General features: G+C 43.2%; 1 protein-coding gene across 1 annotated transcript in view; it reads left to right on the top strand.

The window, feature by feature from the left end:
• The window catches only part of LOC148366600 (mucin-2-like), a 49425-nt gene that overhangs the window by 4070 nt on the left and 25127 nt on the right, over positions 1-20228 (top strand). Inside the window, exons 4-20 of the mRNA XM_088333322.1 lie at positions 198-312; positions 1105-1216; positions 2043-2158; positions 3350-3569; positions 5026-5151; positions 5209-5326; positions 5535-5676; positions 7061-7174; positions 8308-8377; positions 8454-8591; positions 9678-9842; positions 9897-9991; positions 13231-13357; positions 15405-15663; positions 17646-17698; positions 17770-17876; positions 19084-19235. Coding sequence (XP_088189448.1) covers positions 198-312; positions 1105-1216; positions 2043-2158; positions 3350-3569; positions 5026-5151; positions 5209-5326; positions 5535-5676; positions 7061-7174; positions 8308-8377; positions 8454-8591; positions 9678-9842; positions 9897-9991; positions 13231-13357; positions 15405-15663; positions 17646-17698; positions 17770-17876; positions 19084-19235 — 2229 coding nt within the window. The remainder of the gene's footprint in view (positions 1-197; positions 313-1104; positions 1217-2042; positions 2159-3349; positions 3570-5025; positions 5152-5208; positions 5327-5534; positions 5677-7060; positions 7175-8307; positions 8378-8453; positions 8592-9677; positions 9843-9896; positions 9992-13230; positions 13358-15404; positions 15664-17645; positions 17699-17769; positions 17877-19083; positions 19236-20228) is intronic.

Raw genomic sequence — 20228 nt, 5'->3', positions numbered from 1 at the left:
GGTGCACCAAAAAATTTGCCATCCATCCAAAAGTGCGCCTACCAATTCAATGCTGTAAGAAATGATAAATAAAACAAAAAATTGGCAAAAAATTCATACGAAAATCTTGGACGAATGTACTCAAAAGTATTTCTTTTGAATGTCTATAAAATGTATATATCATCTAGTCGGCGACTTTGTGTTTTTTGCACGAGCAGCGTTTCTCTTCCGGTGACGGAGCCGGGACTTTTGATCGAGACCGCTCGCTCCGGTCTCCTGCTCCGGTCCAAAGTGGGACTCCAACTGGTTTGGAACCTCAAAGACGCCCTCAGCGTACGTTGCTTTTCAACCTCCGCTAGCGTTTACGGCAAAGGTGTCGAACTGGTTTACGCTCGGGGGGGGGACCGCGTGGCAGAGAAGAAAAAAAAAAAGCTAGTACCCAAAAGAGAAAGAGAGAAAGAAAAAAGGGGGTCTTGGAGAGAGAGAGAAGGAAAGAGAGAAAGAGAAAAGGAGGGGGTACTAGAGATAGATAGAGAGAGGGAGGGGGTCTTTGAGAGAGAGAGAAAGAGAAAGGGATGGTGGCTTAGAGAGGGAAAGATAGAAAGAGGGAGAAAAGGAGGGGGTCTTAGAGAGGTAAAGAGAGAAAGAGAAAGGGTGGGGGGGCTTAGAGAGAGAGAGAAAGAAAGAGAAAGGGAGGCGTTATTAGAGAGAGAGAGAGAGAAAGGGAGGGGTTATTAGAAAGAGATAAAGAGAAAGAGAGGGGGCTGAGAGCGAGAGAAAAAGAAAGAGAAAGGGGGGGCCTTAGAGAAAGAGAGAGAGAAGAAATGAGAAAGAGAAAGGGAGGGGGGCTTAGAGAGAGAGAGAGAGAGAGAAAAAGAGAAAGGGAGGGGTCTTAGAGAGAAAGAGAGAGAATACAGCTCCAGTTGCCTTGTGAGTGGCTGTGCCTGGCTTTGGCCACATCAAGTGGACTTGTTCGGGAGCGCGGCTCGTCGTGCTCTCGTACTTCTCTCACCGCGGTCCCGCGGGTCTCGGCGAACCTGATCCGGCCCTCGGGCGACACGTTTGACACCGCTGCCTCACAGGTTTAAAAATGATGAATTCAGCGTACCGATTGGTTCTTTTCAGATCCAGCTGGACGGCGAATACCGAGGGCGGGTGTGCGGGCTTTGCGGAAACTTCAATGGCGTCCACGACGAATTCGGGGGAAACGGTGAGAAGGTCGGCTACAAAGTCGATGGTGGGCCTGGCTTTTATTTTGTAGGAGAAGGCCTTTCCCCGGATTCTTGGCTTTTATTTTGTAGGTGAAGGTCTTCCCCTAGATGTAGGGATCAAGTCGATAGAGGGCCTGTCTTTTATTTTGTGGGAGAAGGTCTCCCCCTTGATGGTAGGATCAAGTCGATGGAGTTTTTGGCTTTTATTTTGTAGGAGAAGGTCTTCCCCTAGATGTAGGGATCAAGTCGATGGAGTTCTCGGCTTTTATTTTGTAGAAGGTCTCTCCCTTGATCATAGGATCAAGTCGATAGAGGTCCAGACTTTTATTTTGTAGGAGAAGGTCGATGGAGCTCTTGGCTTTTATTTTGGAGGAGAAGGTCTCTCCCTTGATGGTAGGATCAAGTCAATAGAGGTCTTGACTTTTATTTTTTTGGAGAAGGTCTTTCCCTGGATGCTCGGATTTTATTTTGTAGGAGAAGTTCTCTCCCTTGATGGTAGGATCAAGTTGATAGAGGTCCTGACTTTTATTTTGTAGGAGAAAGTCTCTCCCTTGATAATAGGATCAAGTCGATGGAGTTTTCGGCTTTTATTTTGTAGGAGAAGGTCTTTCCCTAGATGTACGGATGAGGTCAATAGAGGTCCTGACTTTTATTTTGTAGGAAAAGGTCTCTCCCTTGATGGTAGGATCAGGTCGATAGAGGTCCTGACTTTTATTTTGTAGGAGAAAGTCTCTCCCTTGATAATAGGATCAGGTCGATGGAGATTTTGTCTTTTATTTTGAAGGAGAAGGTCTTCCCCTAGATGTAGGAATTAAGTCGATGGAGTTTTTGTCTTTTATTTTGTCGGAGAAGGTCTTTCCGTGGACGAGTACGCCGAGCGGCACCGAGTCAGCGGACCGGCGGAAAGGTGCCGGCGAGATCCGGAAAAGGACCCCGAGGCGCGTCTTGACCACCGTTGCCACGGAAAGGTCAGAAATGGCTTGGGGGGCGGGGCCTGATCCCTTCCTGGTCCCGCCCCTTTATGCAAATGTCATCCAAAAAACACATTCAATCAAAATTCACTTCTTAACAAGAATGGCGGTCATAGAAAATACAATTCCACAACTTAAAGGGACCGTGTGTAATCTTTGACCACTAGGTGTCGTTCAACTGAAAACAAGTGCTAAAAGCACAATTATAAACTACGGAGACTCCAGAGAACTAAACTGCAACGTCTTTTGTCTCGTTTAAAAAGGGGGGAAGAAAAAAAGGGAAAAATGACTCAGAAGAAGAAAAATGGGAGAAAAGAGGAAAAAGAAGGGTGAAAAATGAAGAAAAAGAAAGAAAAACTGATAAAAAAAGAGGGAGTGGAGGAGGAGAAAAAAGAAACAATGGAAAATGGATAAGAAAAAAGGGATAACAGAATACAAAGACTGAAAAATCAAGAAAAACGAGAAAAATCAAGAAAATGTAAAAAAATAAAGAGTGGCAACCAAATTTAAAACGTGAAGAAGAGACAAAAATAAGAAAAAACAAGGGAAAAAAGGGGAATGAAGGAGGAAAAAGAAACAAGGGGGAAAAGGATAAGAAAAAAAGGAAAACACAATAAGACTGTGTCAGATGTCTAGATAGATGTCTAGATAGTGTCAGACAAAGACTGAAAAAATAAGAAAAAATATAGAAAAATAAAGAAAATATAAAAAATAATGATGAAATGATGATGATGAAATGATCTGCATTTTATATAGCGCTTTTCAAGTCAATGACTTCCCAAAGCGCTTTACAATGTGCTCCACATTTCCCAATAGCGGCCTTGCAGCCATGTAAGGCGCTAACCTGCTTATTGGGGGTATTAGGGGTTCAGTGTCTTACCCAAGGACACTTCGGCATGTAACACGGACGAGCCGGGATTCGAACTGGGATCCCTTGATCCCAAGACGAGCGCTCTACCTCCTGAGCCACTGCCGCCCCAATAAAAAGTGGGAACCAAATTTAAAACGTGAAAAAGAGACAAAAATAAGAAAAAAAAGGGAATGAAGAAGGAAAAAGAAACAAAATTTAAAAATAGGTAAAAAGGCACGACTCCCGATCGGCGGGAGCGGGCTCCCGTCGTTCCCCCGAAAGAGCCGGCCTCTAGAGCCGTTCCGTTCACAAACACCACGTCGGTCTCATTTTTCCAGGAACGGTGCGCCGTGGCCATGGCGGCGTTGGGCGACTGCCGCAATTTGCCGGAGTCCGTGGCTCTCCTGGAGGCCTGCCGCTCCGACGTCTGCCGGGCCGAGGCCGTCGGCGCCCCCGCCGCCGCCACGGCCGCCCTCTGCCGGAGCCTTTCCGAGTTCTCGCGCCAGTGCGTCCGCGCCGGGGGGACCCCCGCCACCTGGAGGAACGCCACTTTCTGCCGTGAGTCGCCCTCTTCGCCCCTAGACGTCGCCCTATTGCCTTTTTTTTTGGGGGTGCGGGGGGGGGGGGGGGGCGGTTGGGGGGGGGGGGCGGCCATTTCATGGAATCACCAAACATGTTGTGGAAAAAAGCTGCTCTTTTCCACCACACATGCGCTCTTAAATCAAAACCTTTCACTCCTATTTCTAGACAAAAAATCATTTCATTTTGTTGCCAACATGATTGACTGAATACACAAGAAGTGTCAGGACCAGGACAGGAAACAGGAAGCAGAACCCACTCGCGTAACGTTACTCACAATTTATCGGGGAAAAGAGGAACGAGCGCACGCTCGATGCGGGGGTCGTCGGTCGCAGAAGTAGATTGATCGGAACGAGGAAGCGGTCAAAATCAAACGGGTCAGGGCGAGGACAAAACAGGAGCAAAACACGGGCAAAAAAACGGAGATTCCCTGGGCTTGACGTATCGCAATAGAGTTTAGCAGGAGATTCGCAGACGGACCGAAAAAAGGAGACTCGGAAGACTGCGTTTAAGGCACAGGTGTCAAAGATCCAGCCCACGGGCCGGATCAGGCCCCCCGAGGGATTGAATCCGGCCCGCGGGACAACACTAAGAGAAGCGCAAGAGAAAAACAAGCTGCAGGTTGAAATAGGTCAACTTGATGTTGCCAAAGAAAGGTGCCTCCAACAAAGACACTGTACTTGTATTTATCTCTCTCTCTCTCTCTCTCTCTCTCTCTCTCTTTTCTCCCACTCTGTCTCTGTCACTTTCACTCTCTACAGTATGTCTCTCTTTTTCTCTTCCTTTGTTGCTCTTTGTCTCTCTCTCTCTCTCTCTCTCAGTGTTTTTTAACCTCTTTTGCTCCCTTTTTTCCTTTTCTCTTTTTCCTCTTTCTCTCTTCCTACCCTTCGTGATTTCTTTTTTCTTTTCTCTCCTTCTGTCTTTCTATTTTTCTTTGGATTTCTTTCTTCCTCTTCATTTCTTCCCCCCTCTCTATCTCTCTCTTTCTTTTCCACCCCTTTTCTCCCACTCTCTGTGTCTCTCTTTTTCTCTTCCTTTGTTGCTCTCTGTCTCTTTCTCTCTCTGTGTCTTTTAACCTCTTTTGCTCTTCCTTTTTTTCTTTTCTCTCTTTTCTCTTTTTCTCTTCATACCCTTTCTTTTCTCCTTTCTCTCCTTCCGTCTTTCTATTTCTCTTTGGATTTCTTTCTTCCTCTCCCTTTCTTTTTCCCCTCTCTCCCTTTTTTATTTCTTTGTCCCTCCCTCTCTTCTTTTCCCTCCTTCTTTCTCTTATTTCTTTCTCCCTCTGTTTCTTTCTCTTGAATCTACTAGTCTGGCCCCTGGCAGAATGTTTATTCTATGGCGTGGCCCCCGAGTTGAAATGACTTTGACACCCCTGCTTTAAAACGTCCCGGTTATTGTCAGTCGTCAGAGTCCAAATACTTTGTGCCCCCTGCAGCCGAGGAGTGCCCGGCCGGCATGTCCTTCGCGGAGTGCGCCCCCTGCTGCCAGGACACCTGCAGCGACCCCGAAGCCAGCCGGACCTGCGGCAGCCGATGCCGGGACGGCTGCGTCTGCCCGGCCGGTGGGTAAGACGGCGCCTATCCGCTCACCACGGCGATGACGTGCTCCGCCTCCTCAGGGACCGTGTTGGACGACGTGGGCCAATCGGGTTGCGTGCCGGTCCGCGGCTGTCCCTGCTTGCGTCGTGGCCACGCCCACCCGGCCGGCCACGCCTACTCCCATCGTTGTAGGACGTGGTGAGATTTTTGTCTTTTCCCGACGACCAAGTGCGCTGAAAATGTACAAGTTGGACAGACATTCGAAACTACAGTGTAGAACACACTTTTTAAAAAAAAATTTGGATTAAAATTTGTATTTATTATAATCCGGATTATAATCTGGCGCACCTCACGATGCCTAAAACGGTTGAAATATTAAAGGAAGCGACGGGTGCTCTCGTTGCAGCGTCTGCGAACTCGGACGTTGGCGCTGCCGCGAGGACGGCGAGTGTCCCGGGATTTGCTGGCTGGTGGGCGGAGCTCACGTCAAAACCTTCGACGACGCGCTTTACACCTTCGGCGGAGACTGCGCTTACGTGCTCGCTAAGGTACTCCCGTCTTCACTTTCACCAAAAAGCAAGTGGGGGTGGGGGTTGGGGGGGGGGGGGGCTATCTATCTATCTATCTATCTATCTATCCATCTATCCATCCATCCATCCATCTATCTATCCATCTATCTTTCTATCTATCTGGACATCTAGACATCCAGACATCCACCTATCTAGACATCTATCCATCTACCTATCTAGGCATCTATCTAAACATCCATCTATCTATCTAGACATCTATCTAGACATCTGTCTATCTATCTAGACATCTATCCATCCATCTAGACATCTAGACATCCATCTATCTAGACATCTATCTCGACATCTATCCTGACATCTATCCATTTATCTAAAAATCTATCTTGACATCTATCTGTCTATCTATCTAGACATCTATCTAGATATCTATATCTATCTAGATATCTATCTAGACATATATCTATCTATCTATCTATCTATCTATCTATCTATCTATCTAGACATCTAGACATCTATCTCGACATCTATCTAGACATCTATCTGTCTATCTACCTATCTAGACATCTATCTATCTATCTAGACATCTATCTATCTAGACATCTATCTATCTATCTATCTATCTAGACATCTAGACATCTAGACATCCATCTAGACGTCTATCTATATAGACATCTAGACATCTATCTATCTAGACATCTATCTAGACATCTAGACATCTATCTAGACATCTAGACATCTATCTATCTATCTAGACATCTATCTAGACATCTAGACATCTAGACATCAACTATCTAGACATCTATCTAGACATCTAGACATCTATCTATCTAGACATCTATCTATCTATCTAGACATCTATCTAGACATCTAGACATCTAGACATCAACTATCTAGACATCTATCTAGACATCTAGACATCTATCTATCTAGACATCCATCTAGACATCTAGACATCTATCTAGACATCTAGACATCTAGACATCAACTATCTAGACATCTATCTAGACATCTAGACATCTATCTATCTAGACATCTATCTAGACATCTAGACATCTAGACATCAACTATCTAGACATCTATCTAGACATCTAGACATCTATCTATCTAGACATCTAGACATCTAGACATCAACTATCTAGACATCTATCTAGACATCTAGACATCTATCTATCTAGACATCTAGACATGTATCTAGACATCTATCTCGACATCTATCCTGACATCTATCTATCTATCTCGACATCTATCTCTACATCTCTCTAGACATGTATTTATTTAAGAGGCAGACGGATTCAAGGAGACCTCTCATTCGAAGTCCTCGAATAGAAATAACGTAGATAGACGCGAAAGGACGAAACGGTCTGGAAAAGCGAATACGTGAAAGGGTGCGCTGCCGGTCCCTCAGAGCGAGACGGTCCGGGCAGATTTGACGGTGTCGGCGGATCTGGTCCGGTGCGGAGCGGCGGAGACCGGGACCTGCCTCAAGGCCGTCACGCTGGCCTTCAACCGCGACTCTCAGGTACTCGAAAAGCCATTTGCATTTTGTGGATTTCCTTTTTCTCAGGTGATTTCTTTTGTCTTTACTGATTGTTTGTTTTTCAACATCACAAACTTTTAATCATTATTTTGAGTCATTATTTTTATGGTTTTTTTAACATTCATGACAGTGACTTTTTATTACTTTTTAATCTTTATTAAAAATTCGTTATTATCCCCTTAATTTTAAATGTATTTTTTAGATACTTTTAAAAAATTATTTTTTTATGATTTCTTCTTAAAAAACATTATTATTTTAATATTTTTAATATTTTTTTTAATATTTTTTAATTTTTTTATTTCTTAACTCTTCTTTTAACATATATTTGTATGATTTTATTTTCAAAATTCGTTATTATCCCCTTAATTGTAAATTATTTTAAAATATTTTTTAATATATATTTTTTTAATTTAATCTATTTTTTTATAATCTTTACTTTATTTGTTATTTTTTTTATTTTTATATTTTCTTTTTTAACAGTTATTATCCCTTCATTTTTTGTACTCATTTTCCATTTTTATTTCATTTGTATTCATTTCTAATGTACTTATTTGCATATTTGTTTTGTATGTTTGTTATTTTTGTATCGATTTGTACCATTTATTTTTAAATATTCTTTAAATTCTATTATTCTTGTATTTTATTTTCATTTTTAGATGAATTGTATTTTTTTTCATCTATTTACATATTTATTCTTATGGATTTTTAAATTATTTTCATGTGTTTTATAATATGTACTTATTGTATTTATTCTATTCGATTTTTTTGTATTCATTTGTACATCCGTCATTATTTATATAATTGTTCATGATTTCATTTTTTTAAATATTTCTTTTTATTCAAATATTTATTCTTTTCATTGGTTTCAATTTGTATTCTATTTTTGTTCAATGATTTGATTTTTGTATATTCATGTATATCTACATATATATTTTTATTGACTCATTCTTTTATTTCTCTGTTTTTTTTTTTTCCATATCATTTTCAATTTTTTTCTTCCAAAACCCTGCCTGCACTATGGTTGTTGTTGGTTGCCATGGTGATCTCCTATGATGTCTCTGCGACCACGCCCCCTCCAACGCCCCGCCCCCACGCCGCCCCGCCCACACCCCCAGGTGATCAAAATTCAGGCTTCCGGCCAGGTATGGCTCAACAACGTCCTCTCGCATCTCCCCCTCCTCACGGGTGAGTTTCCTCCGGTCGCCGTGGCAACCGCCGCTTCCTTTTCTTAAAGGTGCTTCTTTTCTGTCGTTATTGCTAGGGGAGGTGAGCGTTTTCCGCCCGTCGTCCTTCTACGTTTCTTTGGCCACCAGGGGGGGACTCCGTCTCCTGATGCAGGTGAACCCCGTCCCGCAGGTCTTCCTGGCCGTGCCCCCCTCCTTCAAAGGAAATACCTCAGGTACATCTCATTAGCGACAGGGGTGGGAAAACTATGTCCCGGGGGCCACAGGTGGCCCCTCAGGGTTTGTCATCCGGTCCCAGTAAAATGACAATCTATAGAATAAGTCATAAAGTATGACTTGGTGCCAACGTTTTCTCCATGTCTACAACTAAAATACTACAAAACTAAATATCCAATTGTGCTTATAAACAGGCACCCTATATATCATTTTTCTTTCCTTCTGAAAAATGCTACAAAAATCCAAAGAAATGTAATTGTTTGCACAAATATTTGGTCATGAATGAAAAAAACGTAAGCGGTCTTCAAACTCGGGGCCCCTCGGCCACATTTTTGAACGCAACGGGGCCCCCCGCTCCACATCGTCGCCCATCCGTGGTTTGTATGCTTATTCCAACTGAAATCTTACTCATTGGCTTTGGGCGGGGCTTAAGTAACAGGCTAATCTAGTACTGTGCAAACTACAGTCCCCGAAAAGGCTTCATGGGAAATCATGGAGTCGTGCACGTTAGGCAGCCGGTCCGGCGTGGAAAGACAGGAAGCCAGAGACCGATGAGATCGATTCCAATTGCCCGAGTTGAAACCTGACAAATGGGGTCGATACCGGACAGGACGGGACAGACCAGAAAGATAACGAATCAGGACATCGAAAATAAACAGGAGAAACTAGACGGGAACAAAAACTAGAGAAAATAACAAACAGGACAAAAACAGACGGAAACGAAACTGGAACCTGAAATTAAAAAAGGACAAAAATAGACGGGAACAATACCGGACAGGAAATGCCAACAGGGAACAGGACCGAGTCAGAACCCACGTCTTGCAGGGGTTCGTTGACGGACTGACAAACGAAGATTGAGAGCACTGAGCCTAAAAAGACTGAAAGCCAATCTGTCAATGAGCAGCAGCTGGCGCCACACAGGCGGGGCCAATTGGGCACCACGGCAACCATGACACACATATATTTGTATTTGCGAATGTATTGCTGAGGTTTCATCCAATCGATCAAGCTTTTTTCATCCCGGCCCCGCCCCTTTCGCCAAATTCCAGGACTTGTAACTCACGGTGAACGTTCGTGCGCCGCAGGTCTATGCGGCAACTTCAACGAGGTGACGAGCGACGACTTCAGCGCCCCTAGTGGCCTGGTGGAGGGCACGGCCGCCGCCTTCGCCAACGCCTGGAAAGCGCGAGCCGGCTGCCCGGACGTTGCCACGCCGTTGGGCCACCCGTGCGCCCGCGGCATCGGCAAAGGTAAGCCCCGCCCTCTCCCCGGCGCGTCCCCGCCCCTAAACCTCGGTTCTCCAGAGAGCTACGCCCGCCATTGGTGCTCCAAGCTGAGCCAACCCGGTTCCGTCTTCGCCCCTTGCCATTCCGTCGTGGACCCGGACCCCTTCCGAGAGGTGAGTTGTGGACGGTCACCGTGGCAACGACGGTACCTCTACCTACGAACCGAATTGGTTTTGGGAGTAGCTTTGTAACCTGAAACATTTGTAAGTAGAGACGGCTTTTGTATGCAAATGCGCTATTCCGTTCCAAGACCCCGCGACAGTACAGTATAGCGTTCTTCATATGACACAAAAGAGCATCGGAACATGAAGCAAACACATCTTAAATTAGATTACCGCACGATAAACATAGAACATGTGAAAAAAAACAAAGAATAAAGAAAATAACAAAATGTATCATTTACCTTTTAATCGGCTTTAGCAGGGTCTTTTTGCTTCGCATTTCTTGAAAACTGATCCAATGACGTCTGCTTTTGCCAATCTGTCAGAAATACGCCAGGCAGACGAAGCGATGACCAAACTCGTCAATACTTTTTTTTGGGGGGGGGTCCCTTTCCTCAAATTCTATAACTTCATGGAATTTTTCCAATATGTCTTTTATTTGGGCTGATGAATGATGGCTGGGTCCTTCTCCGAACTTCTCCTGCACGGCAATGTGTGTTTTCATACATTTCAATGATCTCCTGCTTTGTTTGGATGGCCAGAAAAAGTCTCTTCCTCTTCTTTTCTCCTTGTCCTCTTTATGTCTACGGTGGGGTCTGTTGTGAATGATAGCTCTTCGTAGAGGTACCATTCAGTAGACTGTTTACAGAGCGGGAAGGGGACACGAAGAGCACGCTGGGATTCGTGCAAAGGCACCGGTTGCCAGGTAGAACTCTTGGAGCGGCGAATGGCAGCGCCTACTGTATTGTATTTTTGACTTTGTGTCCAAAAACATCCTTTCCAACTAGAGGAAATATTTTCCCATTCAGGTACTTTGTAACCTGAAATATTTGTATGTAGAGATATCTGTAAGTAGAGGACCGACTGTATTGCATTTCTGCAAAAACTCCAAGAAGTTGTTGACATGCCTAGTCTATTGCATTTGCGAGTCATCTGATTTTCAAGTCATTTCAGATGGACCCAATTGCAAAACGGATGCGATGAAACCCAAATCGGGGGCGTTAATTCCACTAATGTTAAGAGAGAGTGACATCGGGACTGTTAAGGAGGCCGAACCCGTAAGGGAAACTTGAGAGGGTGGTCTTGAGGTGGGGAAAGTCTTGAAAAGAAGATTTCTGCGTACCTGGGGAAGAAGGTCTTGGGACGAGAAACTTGTCAGCAAGGGAATACCTTGAGCAGGGTTCAAAGACGAATCAGCAACATGAGATGGGAGTAGAGAGTAGGGAGGAATGTAGAGGTTGGCTTATTCGCTAAATGGGAGCACCTCCACAGTGTCGTCGAAAGGGAGACTGGAGAATGGGGTAATGCTGCCATCTCTTGGAGAAGGGGAGGGACTGCAGGCGCTAAACCATGACACTGATTACAATTCCATGATGATTTAAAAAAAAAAAAAGAAAAATGGACCCAAAAAAAGGACATAATATTGGACAGAAAACCTGACCAAATGAAAAAAAACAATGACAAAAACAACAGAATGTCAACCCCCCCCCAAAAAAACACAAACAAAATAATAAAAGAGAAATTCTGACAAATAATGACAACATGAAAGAAAAACAAGAAAAAAACAAATAACAAAAAACACAAAAAATGACGACGATAAAAACGAAAAAAAAAAGAAAGTACAAAAAATGTTAAAGGTTGTTGGTTTTTAGCTAGTATAACTGTGTGTATTAGCCTCTGGACTCCAAGTCCCATAGTGCTTTGCAGCTAAAATATCGCGAACGAAGATTGATTTCAATTCAACTAAATATCGTGGTTGTTCGCTCTAAAAGTGAGCTACAGTCCATTCATGCTTGTACGTAGCTAGCCCAAAAATATGGACTTACACTACATATAGATGGATACAACAGAGGCATTTTTTCTGTGGGAGCGGAAAACGGAAAGGAAATGTTTCAGAGAAATCAACCGATACACATGAGCCATTTTCAACGATTTAGGCAAGTCATTTTTCAAGTCATTTTTATTTGTACAGCCCTTAGTGTGTACTATTCTCTGGACTACAAGTCCCATCATGCTTTGCGGTTCAAAATACCACAGATCAGGGCAACTCGACACTATTTGAATGGTTCTAAAATTCAATTCAACTAAATATTGTCCGCTCTAAAAGTGAGCTATATTCCAGCCTCTTGTTTGTTTACAAGTTGTGCTCGTACATCGCTAGCCAAAAAATGGTCTCTGGACTACAAGTCCCATGGTACTTTGTAGCTAAAAATATCACAGATAAAGCAAACTTCTCATACTTGAATGGATTATTTGAATGTGTCTACACGGGGGGGTGTCAACGTCATTTGAACTTGGGGGCCACACCATAGAACAAACATTCTGTCGGGGGCCGGACTAGTGGATGAAAGAGAAAGAAAAAGAGATAAAGAAATAAGAGAAAGAGGGAGGGAAAAGGAAAGAGGGCGGGGCAAAGGAAGAAAAAGAAAGAGAGAAAGAGAGTGTGAGAAACAAAAGATAAAAAGTTGTGAGGGAGGGGGGAAAGAAAGGGAGAGGAAGAAAGAAATCCAAAGAGAAATAGAAAGACAGAAGGAGAGAAAGAGAAAAGAGAGAAAAGGAAAAAAGGAAGTTAGACCAAAAGAGGTTCAAATACACAGAGAGTGAAAGAGACAGAGAGTGGGAGAAAAGGGGTGGAAGGAGAGAGAGAGAGAGAGAGAGAGAGAGAGAGAGAGAGAGAGAGAGAGAGAGAGAGAGAGAGAGAGAGAGAGAGAGAGAGAGAGAGAGAGAGAGAGAGAGAGAGAGAGAGAGAGAGAGAGAGAGAAAAATCCAAGTAGAGTGTCTTTGTTGGAGGCACCTGGCTTTGGCAACATCAAGTTGACATATTTCAACCTGCAGCTTGTTTTTCTCTTGCGCTTCTCTAAGTGTTGTCTCGCAGGCCGAATTCAATCCCTTAGCGGGCCTGATCCGGCTCGCGGGCCGCCTGTTTGACACCTGCGCTCCACACAGTTGAATCCAACCGAGTCAAAGTGAGCAACTTTCCTGCGTTATGCTCGTATGTGTCTTGCCCGAAGCGTAGACTTACACTACATATGGATGGATACAACAGTGTATTTTTGCCTGTGTCGATGAAGACAGAATACAAGGCGGAACCGTTGACCGGTCACACGCTAGCTTGACAAAAATGGTGCTCACTTCTCGCCGAGAAGAAAACGAATGCTAATGCTAACGCTAACGTTGATTTCCGTGCGCAGAACTGCATGTACGACGCGTGCGCGTGCGAGGACGGCGAGGCCTGCATGTGCGGCGCCGTCTCCGCTTACGTTCTGGCCTGCAACGCGGCGGGCGTCTACATCACGGGATGGAGGAAACAACTTTGCGGTGAGTACGCGCCGACGGAAAAAGCTAAGCTAGGCTAACGTAGCGTCCTGATGGAAAATGGTGTCGAGACAACAGGATGGTTTGACACTTCGGCTCGATTTTCTGACGGGACCGGAGGCGCCTTCCTGCCTTATTTCAAAAGGAATCTAGAAAGGAAGCAATAGCCGCAGAGAGACGACGTCGATATCGATAATTCACATCACACGTAAATAGGACATTCATGCAATACATACAATCCTCATTTCTTCCTCATCCAGTGAGGCTCTTTGACTCCACCCGATGGAGTCAAAGCCCACATGAAACCCCACCACTACATTTGCATATTACCCTATTCTTGTTACAGTGTGTATTTTCCGTACACACTGTCTAGGTTTATATCTATCTATCTATCTATCTATCCATCTATATCTAAGTTCCTATCAATCCATCTATCTATTTGGACATCTATCTATCTATCTATCTATACATCTAGCTCTCTATCTAGACATCTATCTATCTATCTCTATTTAGACATCTATCTATCTCTATCTATCTAGACATTTATCTCTATCAATCTATTTAGACATCTATCTATCTATCTATCTAGACATATATCTATCTTTTTATCTTTGTCTATTTAGACATCTATCGATCTATATCTATCTATTTAGACATCTATCTATCTATCTCTATTTAGACATATATCTATCTCTATCTATATCTATCTCTCTCTATCTATCTATCTAGACATCTATCTCTATCAATCTATTTAGACATCTATCTATCTATCTATCTAGACATATATCTATCTATTTATCTCTGTCTATTTAGACATCTATCGATCTATATCTATCTATCTATTTAGACATCTATCTAGACATCTATCCATCTACATTTATGCATTTGATCATTCCTTTATTCTGGGATGGATTTTGTCCGATATTTGTATTTTGTTATTGATTTGGTTAGAAATTGGTTTGTTTATTTTCGTCACAATACAATTGTATTCAAAGGAGGAGGCGGGGTCAGACCGCCCGAGCTTCTCACCTATTGGTCGATCGTTGTAGAAGCCAATTGGTTCACTGGCAATGAACCAATAGTTGAGAAGCTCGGGCAGTTAGACCAGCCGCCTCGTTGGAAAATATTTTCACGCCAGTAAATACACCAAAAAGATAGATACTGAAGTACATAAATGAGGAAATATTTGACTATAGACACCACAAAACACACGAGAAAATAAAAGAGAAAATACACTAAATAATGAGTGACAAAATACCCCACAAATAAGAAGTATAACACAAAATATAAGACAAAATACACAATACAGTCTTGTTCCACGGACAGACTGAGGAGATGATTTCTTCCTCATGCCAAGAGGCTCTTGAACCCCACCCGGGGGAGTAGAAGCCCAGATGAAACCCCAACACTACATTGCATATTACCCTATTTTTATTACAGTGTGTACTATTTAAATACTCTATATCGACACGCTATATTGGGTATTTTTCTATTGTATATCTTTAATTCTATTATTTTATTTTTCAACACAAGGATACTGCTGGAAGTGGGAATTTCCCTGCCCGGATGAATAAAGTAGCTATTTGTCTTGTTCTTTCTGTCTGACTAGACTTGAGGTTTTTGAGTTTTTCCTTTCCCTCATGTAGGTTTTAGATCAGGGGATGGCGTCATGATAGTCTTTAGTTTGCAATAATCTTTGATCTGTGCAGCCCTTTGAGACTCTTTGTGATTAAGGGCCAAACAAATAAAAAGGACTTGAGGTTTTTGAGTTTTTCCTTTCCCTCATGTAGGTTTTAGATCAGGGGATGGTGTCATGATAGTCTGTAGTTTGCAGTAGTCTGTGGTCTGTGCAGCCCTTTGAGACTCTTTGTGATTAAGGGCCAAACAAATAAACATTCTGAAGGCCGATATGTCGCACTTTGGAACCACCTTACGATTGTTTTGAGTTTTAATGTACGGAATAATATGTCAGAGGGGTTGTACACACGCCAAGAGCTCTCCTTCCTAAATGTTAGCTTTTAGCATTAGCATCCGCCTTATCGCCCGACAGGCCACCTGAGCCAGTGCCCGGCGGGCACGACCTACCACTACAACGCCACCACTTGCGGGCGCACCTGCCGCTCCCTCGCCCGGCCACAAGAGGGCGCCGACTGCCGAGCGCAGCTCGCCTGGGTGGACGGCTGCGGCTGCGCTAACGGGAGCTACGCGGACGATAGGGGGCGCTGCGTGCCCGCCGAACGATGCCCGTGTTACCTGGAGGACGACGTCGTCCCGCCGGGGCAAACTGTGCGCCGCCGGGGGTCCGTCTGGTAAAGGCCGTGGAGAAAAGGGGGATACGGGGAAGACCCCAAGAGAGCGAGAGAGAAGAAGGAAGCGACAAAAGGAAATTGAGAAAGAGGAGAGAGCAAAGGAAGAGAAAAAAAGACGAGAGAAGGAAGAAAGAGAGAGAAAGGAGGGAACAAATGAATCAAATATGTAAGTGAAAGAGAGAGAGAAAAACAATGAACACTATAAACAAAGGAGAGAAAGAAAATCAGGAGAAAGAGAAGGAAAAAGAACTAGCGAGAGCAAAGGAAGGAATGGAGGGAGAAAGAAGAGGGAAACTGAGTGAGAAAGGGAGAAAGAGGAAAGAAAGAGAAGGTAAAAGGGAGACAGCGAAGGAACAAACACACAAAAGAAAAGAGAAAGAGAGGGAGGAAGGTACAAAAAATAAAGGATAAAGAAGGAGAGAATAAAAGGAAGAGAAAAAATAAAACAAGGAAGAACAAAAGAGAAAGAAAGGAAGAACATAAATAAAGAAGGAATACAGAGGGAGAGGGAGGGACAGAAAGAAAACAAGAAAGAAAGGGGGTAGAGAGAGAAACAAAGAGAGTGAGAGAGAAGAAGGAAACAACAAAAGGAAATTGAGAAAGAGGAGAGAGCAAAGGAAGAGAAAAAAGACGAGAGAAGGAGAATGTGAGAGAAAGAATGAGCGAGAGAAAGAGAAGGTGAAAGGGGGATGGCAAAGGAGGGAACAAAGGAGAAAGAGAGAAAGGAAGGAACAAAAGAAGCAAAAGAAGTCAGGTCACGTCACATTTATTTGTATAGCCCTTAATCAGAAGGGAGAAAGGAGGGAACAAATGAATAAAAGATGGAAGCAGAAGACAAGGAACACAAGAAACAAAGGATATGGAAGGAGAGAAAGAAAAGAAAATCAGTAAAAGGAGAAAGAGAAGGGAAGAGAAAGAGAGAGAGAGCAAAGGAAGGAATGGAGGGAGAAAGAAGGGGAAAACAGAGTGAGAGAAGGAGAAAGAAGAAAGAAAGAGGCAAGAAGAGAAAGAAAGAAAAGGTAAAAGGGAGACAGCGAAGGAACACACACCAAAGAAAGAGAAAGAGAGGGAGGGAGGAAGGTACAAAAATAATGGAAAAAGAAAGAGAGAAAAGAAGGAACAGAAGAAATAAAACAAGGAAGAACTAAAGAAAAAGAAAGGAACAAAAACTAAAAGAAGGAAGATAAAGAGAGAGAAAGAAAGGGAGAGAGAGAGAGAGAGAGAGAGAGAGAGAGAGAGACAAGGACCAAAATAAATAAAAGATGGAAGAAATAAAAAGAGATAGAAAGAACAGAGAACAGGGAATGAGAGAGTGACAAAAAGAGAAAGACAGAAATAATTGGAACATCACAGAGAGAAAAAGAAAGTGACAAAATGAGAGAGTGAAAGCGCGGTATAGAGGGAAGGAGGGCAAAAAATAATAGAGAGAAAAAGGAAGTCATAAAATAAGTAAAAGAAGAAAGGAAGAGTGACAGAGAGCATGACAGAGAGAAAAGAAGGAAGGAAGAGAGCGCTAGAGAAAAAGGTAGAAAAATGAAAGAACCTAAGGTAGGAAAAAAAGAAAGAAAGAACCAGACAAAATAAAAGAGAGATAGCCAAGAAGGTAAGACATGTAGGAAAGAAGGGAAAAAGAGAAAGAGAGAGAAAAGAAGTCTGCAGAAAAAGTTAGCTTAGCTTTAGCTCCGCTTCAGCTTAACTTAAATTACAGACTTAAGAACACATCAAACATGAAAGAAAATGTCTTACTGCGCAAACACTTTCCATTATTTTCAAAATAAAAGTCTCAAAAAACGATTTATGAAGGGGCAAATCTCAATCGTCCTCAAGATTTTGAGGAAATCAAAGATCCACTATTGAACAGCAGATGAGGACCTCTCGCTCCAACTATTCTAAACTTTAAACTTAAACAGAAAATGTCCGTTTTGAAGTGTGTTTTTTGTTTAAGGAAAAAAAAATCCCTCATTTGTGGCTTCTGCTTTCAGCATCTGCAGAAATGGCGCCCTCAGCTGCCCTGGAGTGCAAGAGGATACACCTTGTGGGTATAAAGAGAACTACATTTCCCAATATACAACCAATTTGTCAATTGCTTGTTATTTGTCCACGCAGCTCGCCATTGCCCCGCCCCCAAAGTCTATTTGGACTGTTCCACGGCCCCACCCACCTCCACCGGGACCGAATGCCAGGGCACCTGCGCCACTGTGGGCGTGGCCTGTGTGAGGACACGCCCTAAAATATTCATTGGAAAATTCTCCCTCTCTCTCTCTCTCTCTCTCTCTCTATCTCTCCCTCTCTCTCTCTCTCTCGCCCTTTCTCCCTCTCCCTCTTTCTGTCTCCCTTCTCTCTCCCACCTCACTTCCTTTCTCTTTTTATAACTCTATTTTTCTGTCTCCTTCTTTTCTTTTCTCTTACACTCCGTTTCCCTTTCACGTTCTCTCTATTTCTCTCTCTCTCTCTCTTTCTGTCTCTCTTCTTCTATCTCCCCCTCTCTTCCTTTCTCCCCCCTTTCTCTTCATCTCCCATTCACATTCTTTCTTTTTCTGTCTCTTATTCTTTCTCTCTCTTGCGCTTCTTTTATCTGTCTCCCTTTCACATTCTATCTCTCTCTCTATCTCTTTCTGTCTTTCCGTCTCTCTTTTTCTTCTTTCTCTCTTCTGTCTCTCTCCTTCTCTTTCTATCTTTTTGTCTTTCTTTCTCTCCTACATTCTCTTGCACTCCTTCTTGCTCTTCTTTTGTCTCTTTCTGTCTCCCTTTAACATTCTCTCTCTCTCTATATCTCTCTGTCTTTACGTCTCTGTCTCTCTTTCTCTTCTTTCTCTCTCCCTCTCTTTCTACTGTTTTCCCTTTCTTTCTCTCTTACCCTCTGTTGCACTCCCTCTGGCTCTCTTTTTTATCTCGTTCTATTCTTTTTTCTCCCCCTATTCTTATCTCTCTTTCTCTCTCAATCTATCTCACTGTCTCTTTCTTCTTTCTCTCTTCTTTCTTTCTCCCTCTCTTTCTATCTCTTTTCTCATTCTTTCTCTCTCGCACTCTCGCTGGCTCTCTTTTTTTCTCTCGTTCTACTCTTTTTTTCTCCCCCTATTCTTCTCTCTCTTTCTCTCTCAATCTGTCTCTTTCTTCTTTCTCTCTTCTTTCTTTCTCCCTCTCTTTCTATCTCTATTTTCATTCTTTCTCTCTTACACTCTCGCTGGCTCTCTTTTTTTCTCTCGTTCTACTTTTTTTTCTCCCCCTATTCTTCTCTCTCTTTCTCTCTCAATCTATCTCTCTGTCTTTTATCTCTTTGTTCTTTCTCTCTTCTTTCTTTCTCACTCTCTTTCTATCTTTTTTCTCATTCTTTCTCTCTCGCACTCTCTCCGGCTCTCTTTTTTCCTCCCACGTGGTCCCGGCTCCAATACGAGTTTTTCTTTTTTTTGCGGCGTGCAGGTGAGCAGCGGTTGCGTGTCGGGCTGCATTTGCCCCGCCGGTCTCCTATTGGACGAGATGGGAGGCTGCGTCCCGCCCAATCGCTGTCCATGCATCCACAACGGCCACGCCTACCCGCCTGGCCACACCCTCCGGGTGGACTGCAATACCTGGTAAATAAGTGGAACTATGCTAATTAGCTAACATTCAAATAACAAAATAGTATAAAGCAAGTAACTGTTATACGTAATACAGATCCAAGCAAGAAAACATTTTAAGTGACTTGAGCAGGTTAAGTGGTGTAGCGGGTGGATGCAAATGGGGGAGGTGACGGCGGATTCCACTTGTCAGAATTGTTTTGCCCCTGCAGCAATTCCTTGCTTTTATTGTCTTTTTATTTCCGGTCACGATTCCAGTGCCTTCTTTTTTATTCTTGATCATCGCAAGCTCTGTTTCAACGGTTATCGTGTTTTTGCTTCTACCTTTAGCGCCGGTAAAAAAAATGCAGTATTGTCTAGCTGAGTTTACAAACCACACGAGATTCTGAAGGTGAGAAAGGTATTGTGTGAGGTAGTTTGTCAGTGAGCTGGATAGTTAGCAAGTTCTGCCAATAGCATGCCAGTATTTTCATCATGTTCTGAAGCGAACCAATAGCAGAAAAGCATGTGATAGGATGTCGACCAATAGCAGGCAAGGATCTTAGGATGTGGGGGAAGTCCATAAAGAAGGACTCAAAAAGGAATCTTATTCCACCACGTAAAATAAAAACACCACAAGGCTACCGTACATCTATATCTGGAGAATGACATGTTTACCCTGGGAGTGCCACGTCCAATCTCATATACAGTGTTTCACAACGTTGATAACCATGAAAATGGCTATTGTTCTATTCCATTCGAAAAAGGTCCTATTCCGTGCTGTCAAGTGAAAAAGTCGTAAAGTGGGGTTGCTTTATCCGGGGGGATTTCGTGTAAAGACCTTAAACCTTAAGTTTGTTTTTTTTTGCAAAAGAAAAATGGGAAAATTGGGAAAATGCCACAAAGCGAGGTAGATAAATCAACTTCCCCTACACTGTAAAGTCAAAACTTTGTAGGGCGGGGTCGCCACATCCCGGGGTTCTATTGTCATGTTTGATACCCACGTTGCCTCCTGGAGACCCCTCCTCC

The sequence above is a fragment of the Urocampus carinirostris genome, chromosome 4 (assembly GCF_059441175.1).
Source record: "Urocampus carinirostris isolate Australia breed hairy pipefish chromosome 4, RoL_Ucar_1.0, whole genome shotgun sequence".
NCBI lineage: Eukaryota > Metazoa > Chordata > Actinopteri > Syngnathiformes > Syngnathidae > Urocampus > Urocampus carinirostris.
Note: the sequence above shows the minus strand (reverse complement) of the source record. Positions and strands in the feature narration are given on the sequence as shown.